The sequence below is a fragment of the Oncorhynchus mykiss genome, chromosome 16 (assembly GCF_057628025.1).
Source record: "Oncorhynchus mykiss isolate SJ-2025 chromosome 16, ASM5762802v1, whole genome shotgun sequence".
Lineage (NCBI taxonomy): Eukaryota > Metazoa > Chordata > Actinopteri > Salmoniformes > Salmonidae > Oncorhynchus > Oncorhynchus mykiss.
Genome location: NC_143037.1, coordinates 61,717,137 through 61,729,102, shown reverse-complemented (window position 1 = coordinate 61,729,102; position 11,966 = coordinate 61,717,137). Strand labels below are relative to the sequence as shown.

At 46.0% G+C, this 11,966-nt stretch overlaps 1 protein-coding gene across 1 annotated transcript in view; it reads right to left on the bottom strand.

Moving 5' to 3' along the window:
• Window positions 1–549: 549 nt before the first annotated feature.
• The window catches only part of LOC110492421 (protein bicaudal D homolog 2), an 82,895-nt gene continuing 71,478 nt past the window's right edge, over window positions 550–11,966 (bottom strand). The window contains exon 10 of the mRNA XM_021566731.3: window positions 550–6,544. Within this exon, the coding sequence (XP_021422406.3) occupies window positions 6,181–6,544 (364 nt within the window). The 3' untranslated portion in view covers window positions 550–6,180. The remainder of the gene's footprint in view (window positions 6,545–11,966) is intronic.

The following is an 11,966-nucleotide window of genomic DNA, read 5'->3' as shown; positions in this document are numbered from 1 at the left end:
ATTTGACCTTTATTTAACTAGGCAAGTCAGTTAAGAACAAATTCTTATTTACAATTCTTATTTAAAATACCAGGGAACAGTGGATTAACTGCCTTGTTCAGGGGCAGAACGACCGATTTTTACCTAGTCAGCTCAGAATTCGATCTAGCAACCTTTCGGTTACTGGCCCAACACTCTAAACACTAGGCTACCTGCCTCCCCAGATGTATAATCTGTATATAAATGGATGAGAGAGCTTCCTATTGCCTGAGCTATATTGTTGATGTAAATTGAGAAGAGCGTGGGGCCTAGGATCGAGCCTTGGTGTACAAACTTGGTGACAGGCAGTGGCTGAGACAGCAGATGTTCTGACTTTATACACTGCACTCATTGAGAGAGGTAGTTAGCGAACCAGGCCAAAAAGACCCCTCAGAGACATCAATAATTCTTAGCCGATCGACAAGAATGGAATGATCTACCGTATCACAAGCTTTGGCCAAGTCAATAAAAATAGCAGCACAACATTGCTGACTTAACACAGTAATGAAAATACACACAGGACACTGTGTCTTTTTAGTCACATTTATTGTCTTTATCCAGTATGACTACCTTTACACAGACATACCACTTCTCTATAGGAAAACAAAACTTCATAGGATTAGTTCAGCAGTATTACATTAGACTAAACTCAGTTATTTCATCATTTCATTTTTTCACTTTTTCAACATCTTCAAAGTTATAGGTTTGTTTTCGATTCTGTGTAAAGGTTCCCATGACTGATGAACATGCATATGACATTAAATTGTAATGAATATGCCACTAATCATAATGCACATTATTGAGAAGAATACCATACTGCATAACAATTCAAATACATACCAACATACAGATGAAGTTGTTATTTCATATAAAGGTATCAAACTCAATATGGATCAATACTGAAACACAATATGACAATATAAAGTTTACACAGCTAGTGTATTATCACAGTGCTATTGCTTCCAGCAAACAGAAAACGTTTATTTTCCTTGTAAAACAGCATTAAAATGGCACTTTATTTTCTTCTTTTGTTTTTGCTTCCCAACCGTATTGATAACTTTTTACGCCTCAACAAACAAGCATTGGCAATAATGGCACAATTCAAGCTTGTTGATGCAAAATCTGTTTTCTGTTTCCTGAAATCACAACGCTTGAATAAGATGTAAAAAAAAGATTCAAGAATAAAAAATAAGATTTAAAAACTCAAAATGGACAAACAAACGACAAAATGCGCTCCCTGCACATTTGCCAACAATACTATTGATAGCACATTACCTTAACCAAACAAAGTTCGAGATCACCTAGATGTTTCAATAGAACACTGATCTACCCAGAATACAGTAGTGGTGTTTGTAACATTTTGTTCAATAGGAGGCCAAAGGGATTTATTTTGGTTCCCAGTTTGATAAAAAAAAAAAAAAATTCTCAATACCCCTGAATTTTCTGTTAGGATCACTGACCTGCAGAATTCAACACAATATCAATTGAATTGAGCTAATTTGAAAACTATCATCTCACCCCTGCAAAAAGGGCTCATCTTTGCATTTATTGCTGCTCACAAAGTCGGTTTAAACCCAAACCTCCACACCTAAAAAACGAACAAAAAACACTAGTCTACGATTCTCCCTTGAAACAATGAAAGGCACGACTGGTCAGAACGAAGAACAAAACAGACCCAAAACAAATCCTGGGCAGCTTTAGGACAGAAAGCCACGGCCCCAAACTATACCTTTCCCACTGATGTACGGCTTGTCTTTCTTTCTGATTCTTCATTCTTTTCAAACCTAAATGATGTACCAAGATTTGGCACGATAAACAAAGAGAGAATGAAACAATTCCAATTTGGAATTTAATCGTTGCACTTGCAGAGAATTCTGTGAGCCAGTGATCCCTTATCAGTGTGACACCCTGGTAAGAAGCTGGAAAAACCAAAATAATTTTGTCACTCCATTTCTTCCCCCAATAACTTCTTACCATTTTTGGAATCAGAGTGTCGTCAAGTTTCTCTGCGTTATCTTTGAACTATTCCTAGGAATAATAAATACATGAAAACCCCAGAATTAGCTCACCCTGGATTTCGTTTAGAACATGGCAGCAGAACAAACATAAAATCAAACCATCAGCATAATAATAATATGAGACATAACAATAAAAGGATGCTTATTCAGTTGGACAAATTCTCAGAATCTTAACAGTAGGACTGTGGTTTGCGGTGTGGCTTTAGGAGAGTAAATGGTCTCTATGGATGATACAAAGAGACAACATATAGGAGGAAATATATTCCTATATGTGTATACTTGACTAAATAACTCAAACCATAGCACTAAACCTTTCCTAGGTTAATAATATAAAGTTATAATACTATAATAAAAGTGCACAGGTTAAAGAAAAAAAGATATATAAAAAAATAAAAAGATCAAAACGGTTTGTTGATTTACATTGAGGAAAGACCCCGACTCCCCTGGCTTCTCATGGGAGGGATACCTCAAATAATCACAAACTCTGATCATCATTTTACTAGGAGGGCAGAGTTCACTGTACTTGTGAGCATCGTCTTCCGGCAGCAGCACTGGGAAATGTGAAATACCTTTTCATTCCCACACATAGGACATAGAGGTTAGAGGTCATATAGGTTATAGAGGCCATAGAGGACATATAGATCATGCTATATAGTGAGTTAAAGGGCAACTTGGAGGAATATTTCATATTCATATAAGAGATTTTGTTTGGTCGGGTTTTACAATTTTGGCCTCTAGGGCTAGCTGATTTCAGGAACACTGAATGTGACGTCGGCAGTGTTAGAGGATCCTGAGTTTGAGGATCCTCATCCGGGCAGAATTAAATTAATACAAAATGAAGAAACATAGAAATCAGAAAAATTTGCATTATTGGTCAATTTAGACTTGGTCAGTAATGATGCCAGTCCAATCAAAAACACGAAATAAGAAAGAGTAAAAAGATGAACGCCGAAGCCCCAGTTAGTTATAGTTGCTACTAACTACAGGTAGGTGCAAACTGGGTTAGTTATAGTTGCTACTAACTACAGGTAGGTGCAAACTGGGTTAGTTATAGTTGCTACTAACTACAGGTAGGTGCAAACTGGGTTAGTTATAGTTGCTACTAACTACAGGTAGGTGCAAACTGGGTTAGTTATAGTTGCTACTAACTACAGGTAGGTGCAAACTGGGTTAGTTATCAACATCATGTCAATATGTTCTAGAGGAGCTGATGTAAAAGCACTATTGCCTGAGGAAGACCAGCAAGTGCGAGAAGCCGATGACCTCACAAGTACTATGACCTTTGACACCTCCAAAACACAGACCCCCCCCCAATGGCATGCAGGTTAATGAGAACGGGCATGTTTTTTATTTGTTGCATGCAGGCTCTCAACCAATCAAAAATCTAATTAAGAGCGTGTGAGAGAACTCAACATTGATGTGGGCAGAGCCTGCAGACAGAGGTAGGAGGAGTTTATTCTGGTGGCATTCTATTGATGACACCAGATAAACGGACATTGATCTCAAACTAGACCAAGAGAACTGGGGGGGGGGGGGGGGGGGGTCTCTCTAGTCACAATCACATCCTGGATTATTAAATCTATCTATTGCTCAGTGAATCCTTAGAGCCGAAACAAGGAAAGGGGGATAGAGGGTCAACTAATTTGAATCAATGTCCACTGGTAAGATTCCACAGTTAGAGACAAAGTAGTTAAACAAAATGTATCATTTTTTTGAATCACCAAGGGTTTAGAGCACCTCAAATAACCCTGGAACCCATGTCTCCAAACACAGAATCAAATTCATGATCAGCATCGTTTAAACACTATTATTAGTCCTCTGTTCTCTCCTAGTCTCTACACTCAGCGCAAACTGATATAAACAAAGAGTGAATCTATCGCTGTCACTTAAGTGGAACAATAACCGAAGAGTGATTTTCACTCAGTGGAGGTGTATGAATGATGTGAACACAGTCTCCATACTGTGTTGTGTGTCTAAAGGCCTCGTAGGGCAGCACAGCACATACTCAACTCAAGCAGGGTTGGGGATGTCCCTCGTTCTGAGGAATGACAGCTCTCCCTCTCTATTCCAGAGAGAGGGGGCCTAGGAGGATCCTAGAAGATTCTAACCTGATTACAATCATATCATTAAGAATATATCGTTTTTTATATGTTACTGGTAGAAAAAGCATAATTTGATGAATCTTCAAGGATTTCCTGGTATCAACCCTGCTTTTAGCATCATAAAGCTAACAATGTGTGGTTATGTAAAACGTGGATTTATCTAACACAAGCCCCACATTTATTTTTATCTGCCTGGCACAAGCTTGCAAGGTTTAAAGCTTTTTTGGGGGGTAATGAAGACAGTATATTGGTTTGTCCTCTTGCATACAAACAGCATCTCAGAAATGAACGACCCTCCATTTATAATATTTTCAGACAACAACATACACATACAGATCACTGAGATCACTCTCACTCACACAGACACACACACAGACAGACACACAGACACACGCAGGGTTCAGAACACGCATACGCGTGAGGACGTTACCTGATGATATTCAGAGTCCCCCCCCCCCCCCCCCCCACACACACAAATCCCCCTCTCGACTTAAAGGGGGAGTGGCGTTTCAGGGCGAGCAAGCTGCTGACAATCTAAAAGAGAGAGAGAGGGGTTGTCATGACAACCAAGTGACGAGACACAGGTTAGAGTCATGAGGAGGAGGACAGGGTTTTCAGCCACATAACCACACATAGTTCATTTGAGAGCTCAAAAGGGCCTCCAAAAAGAGAGGGAAAGGAGATAGAGGGAGAGATGAGCATCAGGGTGATAGACACAAAGACGGGGCTTTACATCGATAGATAGATATAGTTGATATCAAGTGCTTGGGTCGACAGGCACTTTGCTGAAGGTTGTCAGTTTTGTTTGCAGAATTATGATCCGGATCTGGGTGCCATTGATTTTTGTGCTTTTTTTAGGATCTTTACTGATGTTACAAAAATCACCATCAATCAAAACTATATTGTATCTGTTCACAGTTATTTTATCCTTTTCTAATAGAAGTTAGAACCTGAGGCACCTATTCTGAAGTGCACTTAATTTAGGTGTAGAGATCGTTTCGTCTTGCTTTCGTTCTCTAGTAATATGGCTCTGAAAGAACACCAATATGACATATACTGGGTCACATGGAATAGCCCTCCATTTCTTTCAGCAGACGCTAAATAACTGCTCTGGTTAAAATGTACAGCCCTGTAGTACATAGCTTGTGCTGTGCCACACACCTTTTTACATAGAAAAAACAGTTAAAAGCTCAGTAGCATTCTCAGCTGCAATGCCATGCGATTGATCTGAATGAATCCTGAAATTAAACACCTGTGGTCTTAGGTGCTCCTTTACCACCCACCTCCGACATCACTAATCATCAGCCAACCCGCTTTGAGAGTTTTGAAATTCAGTTAGAAAACCCAGCAAATCACACTGGACTCCCCTAAGCAACAGCATGGGGAGTTTGCATATTGTTTTGTTTCATTTGTTTATGTAAACATTAAAGAGTGACCTGATTGGTCAGCGGGTTGCTGGGCTGGCTCAGTCCTGGGGGGCCAGGAGAGAGGAGGATGGGAGGCTTTATCGAAGGAGCACCAACGCCAACAGACGAGCAACACAAGGAGAGGATGTCAGCTTCAGTCACATGACCCCTTAGTGACACCCTCTTCCCAAGTCCCCACCCCCTAAGTGCATTACAGTTACCAGGCAACACACTCAGGGGGTTCAGAACACACTAAGCACAAATGCTGCCACCTTTAACATCATCGTAAGTGCAGCACCCCATAATATCCACAGAAGCCTACCGGCAGCCGGTTGAGACCCTATCCACATGCTATACATTATGTCTACAACAGTCCCAAACTTCTAGTGCACACTGTACTGTACATGCACATCTGCATTCCCCTAAACATTTACACTAGCAGACGTGAGTGGCTATACGTGGCCATGGGCATACTTATGTACTGTAGGTTAGACACACACCAGGCCCTATGTGGCTACAGGCTGGGCAGGCAGGGAGCTAAGCGAGCATAGTGGGGCTCTTTAACATTAATGCAGGGGAGAGCCTCGGGCTCCTCCCCTCTGTACACAGCAGTCCCGTGCTGACAACGCAGCCGCTTCAGTCGCAGTAGATCTTGTACTTCTCGCTGCAGAAGACCACAGGGCCTCCACGGATGCAGTTGGGCATGGCGTTGAGCTCGTTGGGGCGGCCGATCCCGGCACAGGTGAGGCCGTGACTAATGCGTGGGTTGTTGGCGGCGTTGGTCTGCCCGTTAGTGGTTCTGCCGTTAGTGGTTTTGGCTTTTGGTTTGCCTCCGCGGCGGGTCTGCTCGGTGTCAAACTCCAGGTCCTCCAGGCGCTGGGTCAGGGCCAGCTTCTGCTGGATGGCCATACGGAGCAGGGAGTTCAGGGTCTTCTTCTCATCCTCCGCCGCAGACAGCTGTCTCTGCATCTCATCCAGCTGAGTCACATACTCATCACAGCTACAGCAGAGAAGGAGGGAGAGAGAGAGATACAGAAATAAGGAGAGAGAGAGACTTGACTTTTTGTCTTTCTTTACTGAAACTCATTTCATTTTTAAAAAACTCACACCCCCTTAAAAATAAAACATCTAAATATATCCTGTACTGCATACATGTACCATACTCACCTTTCCATTTACCACATGATACAAACCGACATCACAATACCCAAAACAATACCCACTTCTACAACCGTATATCCAAAACATCTTCCCCAGCTATACAGACAAACACAGTTTCTTTCATTACACAGAAAGGACACCACTGTCCGACTCCCAGTTCAGCCCGTACCAACCAGCTGTTAGTGGCCAGGGCTCCATGAAGAACCCTCCACTGGAGGCCCCCTGACCTCTTTGGTACTGGGGGTTTGTAGAGCCCCCTCCACCTAAAACCCACCATACTCTCCGCCCCACATATCCCCTGCCACTGATGTGCCTTCACTCCTGTTAGGCTTCTAATGTTCCTAACCTTAACGCAGAGGTTGTAGAGGGCTTTAACTCCCACATCCTCAAACTCCCTCAGGCTCCTAATGTTCCTCACCTTAATGCAGAGGTTGTAGAGGGCTTTACCCCCCACATCCTCAAACTCCCCCAGGCTCCTAATGTTCCTCACCTTAATGCAGAGGTTGTAGAGGGCTTTACCTCCCACATCCTCAAACTCCCCCAGGCTCCTAATGTTCCTCACCTTAATGCAGAGGTTGTAGAGGGCTTTACCTCCCACATCCTCAAACTCCCCCAGGCTCCTAATGTTTCTCACCTTAATCCCGAGGTTGTAGAGGGCTTTAACTCCCACATCCTCAAACTCCCCCAGGCTCAGAGTGTAAAATCTAACAAGTCCTCCAGACCCCCTTGCCAGTCTCCAGTCTCTGCCATCACCTGCAGTTGCGAAAACATTGGTGGCCGCTCCCCCTTCGGCCGCTCAAACACCCCCCCTTACCGGCTCAGACAGTGCCTCCTGGACCTCCTCCAGGAATCTCTCCAGCAGCCTAAGAGACATTATTCCTGTTTGTTGTGCCAAGACTTCCGGGGTTTTCCACCCCTCCTCTCCCAGCAGACTCAGGTCACCCAGCCTCTGTAAACCCCCTGCCATCAGTTGCCTCTGCAGGGTGGCCGACTGAACCGATTTCAAAGGGATGGCTGGGTTGTTGAAGATAGGCTCCTCCCTCCCACACCCACAGCCCAGGCTTCACACCCCCTTCTCGTATGGGCCTTAGCAGCTGCCAGGCCCTCAGCACTGCATAGTACAAATCTGAGAGACCTGCTGTACTCAGCCTCTCCAACTTCATGAGGAACAGCTGCCGGTCCAACCCTAATCCGCCAGCTCTCCTCAGCAGCGTGCATGCTGGTTCCCTCCAGCCGACATCGGTATGGTACAGCAGTCTCTGCACCGCCCTTTGACCGGAAAGCAGCCATCCTGCTCTCCAGTTCCACCAGGCCCTGTCCTCCTTCGTGGACGGTCATGGACAACACTGCCGCCCTCAGCCAGTGATGGTCCGATCAGAAGAAGTCCACCAGCTTGCGTTGCTGGTCTGCGAGCAGGGGGATTGAGGACAGCCAGTTTATACCACAGGGAAGATGCCACCAGGTTGTTGATTATCAGCACCCTCCCTCTATATGACACTTTGGACAGGAGCCACCTCCACCTGGCCAGTCTTGACACCACTACCTGTGACAGCCCCTCCCAGCTCTTCCTGACCAACTTCTCCGAGCCCAGGTACACCCCCGACACTTCAAACCCTTCACAACCCCACTGCAAACCCCCTGGAAGCAGAGGAGCCCTATCCCCCATGCTCCACATTACAGAGCTTTGCTCTTGCCCCACTTAGCTGAAGAAGCTCCCTCGTACACCTTCAGACTGGTCTCTAGTGCCTGCATATCCCGACCATCCCTGACCATCACAGAAACATCATCTGCATATGCTGACACTGCTATGCCTGCCACCACATCCATGCCTGTCCAGTACACTCTCTGCAGTCTCCTGCGTAGCAGTCCCAAAAAGGCTCAATGGCTAGTGTGTATAACTGCCCAGATAGAGGGCATCCTTGTCTAATGCCCCGTCTCACCCAGACTGGCCTACTGAGCCCCCCTCCCACCTTAACCATACATGACGCCCAAGCATACAACAGCTTCACACAGGTCAAAAAAACTCTTCCCAAACCCAAACATCACATTAAACCTGATACTCATGGTCCACTCTATCAAAAGACATGGTCCACTCTTGATCTAAAGAGACCAGTCCAAAGTTCACTTTAGAACCTCTCGACAAGTCCAACATGTCCCTAATTAAGAACAATTTGTCCGTGATTGAGTGTCCCGGTACACAATATGTTTGGTCCTTCTGTACTATCGAGTCCAAATGGGACTTCAGTCTGTTAGAGATGACCTTGGCAAATATCTTGTAGTCCGTACAGAGTAATGCCACAGGCCTCCAGTTCTTAAGTTCACACAAGTCCCCTTTTTGGGCAGAGTCAGAGCCGCCCGAAGGCAGCTCATCGGCAACTCTCTTACCCCGACGCATTCACACAACATGCAAAATAAGTCCTGTCCAATTATTCCCCAGAATCTTTTAGAAAACTCCACTGGGAGTCCATCGAACCCCGGTGCACGACCGGGGGACATCTGGGTTACGGCCTCTGCCAGTTCATGGGACAACAGAGGAATGTCCATTTTATCCCTCATCTACACCACCCTCCATAGCATGACTAGACCCAGCCTCAGCTACACCACCCTCCATAGCATGACTAGACCCAGTCTCATCTACACCACCCTCCATAGCATGACTAGACCCAGCCTCATCTACACCACCCTCCATAACCTGACTAGATCCAGCCTCATCTACACCACCATCCATAGCATGAGTAGACCCAGTCGCATCTACACCACCCTCCATAGCATGACTAGACCCAGTCTCATCTACACCCCCCTCCATAGCATGACTAGACCCAGCTTCAGCTACCCCACAATCTCTAGCCTGACTAGACCCAGCCTCCGCTACCCCACCATCTCTAGCCTGACTAGGCCCAGATTCATCTACACCACCATCCCTGGCATGACTATGCCCAGCCTCTGCTGTCTGCATCTCATTACCCCCTGCACGTTGACTTCGATTTCTCCCACTGGTGCTTGTGCCCTCACCTTGTCTATGGCCTTTATGTGGGCACGCAAAGCTCTTATGCCCCAAATCCCCACACTCAAAACACCGTAGACTATCTGTGCTGGCAAACCCTGCATAGAGCCCCTCCCCATGCCTCACTTTAAAAATGCATTTTTAGCTGTTGCTCATTGTTATTCAGAAACATAAACACTTGCCTCCGGAAGGAAACAACGTGCTTAACGGCATCTGCCTGAAAACCTGCTGACAGTACACGATGACCACTAGCAAACTTACCTAAACGACTCAGCTCTTTCCTGATTTGATCCTCCGTAATAAATGGAGGCACGTTTTCAACTACCACTCTTGTCGAAGGGGTAGAGAGAGGTGAAGTTGGCACCAACACACCACTTACAAATATTCCACTTTCAATTAGCCTACCAACCAAGTCTGCTCTTTTCATGAACACAACCACAGCTTTGTTCATTCTAGAAGCAGAATGTATAAGTTCAGCTCCTACCTGTTCACCGACTGCAAGCAGAACCTCCTCCACCTTAACTCCATTCTCAGGAACACACCTGAATCCATGCTGTATTGACAGCGTCTCCTCCGCACTAGGCTGAGAAGCCATCGCACACACCACACCTTCCAAACCCCAGGGAACTTACTCTGTCCTCTTCCAACCTAACTTTGAAAAAACTGTGGATACCGCTAAAACAAATATTGCATTAACCCTCCACCATAGAAAATAAAATTGAAAGAAAAGACCAAGAAAAGAAACAAGAAAGTTAGTTAGGACAGAGTCCTCCACACCAAACACTCAAACTCCCCAAAACTCTCAGCATGCACTGCAAGAGAGAGAGAAAGAAAGAGGGAGAGAGGGAAATGGGGGAGAGAGAGAGCGGGATAGGGAGAGAGAGAGAGCAAGATGGGAGACAGAGAGGGATATAGAGAGGGATGGGATGAGAGAGAGAGTGATAGGGAGAGAATAAGAGAGGGAGAGGGATAGAGAGAGAGAGAGAGAGAGAGAGAGAGAGAGAGAGAGGGATGGGAGGAGAGATAGAGAGACGGAGAGGGAGAGAGAGAGGGATAGATAGAGAGGGATGGGAGGAGAGAGAGTGATAGGGAGAGAGAGAGGGGGATAGAGAGAGAGGGATGGGAGGAGAGAGAGTGATAGGGAGAGAGATAGGGGGATATAGAGAGAGGGATGGGAAGAGAGAGAGTGATAGGGAGAGAGAGAGGGGGATAGAGAGAGAGGGATGGGAGGAGAGAGTGATAGGGAGAGAGAGAGAGGGATAGAGAGAGAGGGATGGGAGGAGAGAGAGTGATAGGGAGAGAGAGAGGGGGATAGAGAGAGAGGGATGGGAGGAGAGAGCGATAGGGAGAGAGAGAGAGAGAGAGATAGAGAGAGGGGGACGTCGAGGAGAGAGAGGGATGGGAGGAGAGAGAGGGATGGGAGGAGAGAGAGAGTGATAGGGAGAGAGAGTGAGAGGGAGGGAGAGAGGGATGGGAGGAGAGAGTGATAGGGAGAGAGAGAGAGGGATAGAGAGAGAGGGAAGTCGAGGAGAGAGAGGGATGGGAGGAGAGAGAGGGACAGATAGAGAGGGATGGGAGGAGAGAGAGAGTGATAGGGAGAGAGAGTGAGAGGGAGAGAGAGAGAGGGATGGGGGAGAGATAGAGAGGGAGAGAGAGGGATAGAGAGAGAGGGATGGGGGGAGAGATAGAGAGGGAGAGAGAGGGATAGGAAGAGAGAGAGGGATGGGAGGAGAGATGGAGAGTGAGAGAGAGAGGGATAGGGAGAGAGGGGGATGGGAGGAGAGATAGAGAGTGAGAGAGAGGGATAGGGAGAGAGAGGGATGGGAGGAGAGATAGAGAGGGATAGAGAGAGAAAGAGAGAAAGGAGGAAAGGGGGAGAGAGGGATAGGGAGAGAGATAGGGAGAGAGGGGGGTGGGAGGAGAGATAGAGAGTGAGAGAGAGGGATAAGGAGAGAGAAGGATGGGAGGAGAGCGAGAGAGGGAGGGGGAGGGATAGAGAGAGAGCAAGATCACATTAGAATCAGGCATTTGTCTCCAAAGTAAGTGATATTCCAGTCTTTGAACTTGAACACCAGAGAAGATAATTGAGACATTTTCATTGGCCATCCAGTAGGTGGCAGTAGCAACCTGCACTGTAAACAGCCAAAGGTACAGTGTCGCAGTGACTTTGGTCTGTAGGGTTCACTACCGTGGGTAGTAAACCATACAGTCAAATAGTCATATAGTCCATTCAGACTATTCATATTGTCTGTGGCCA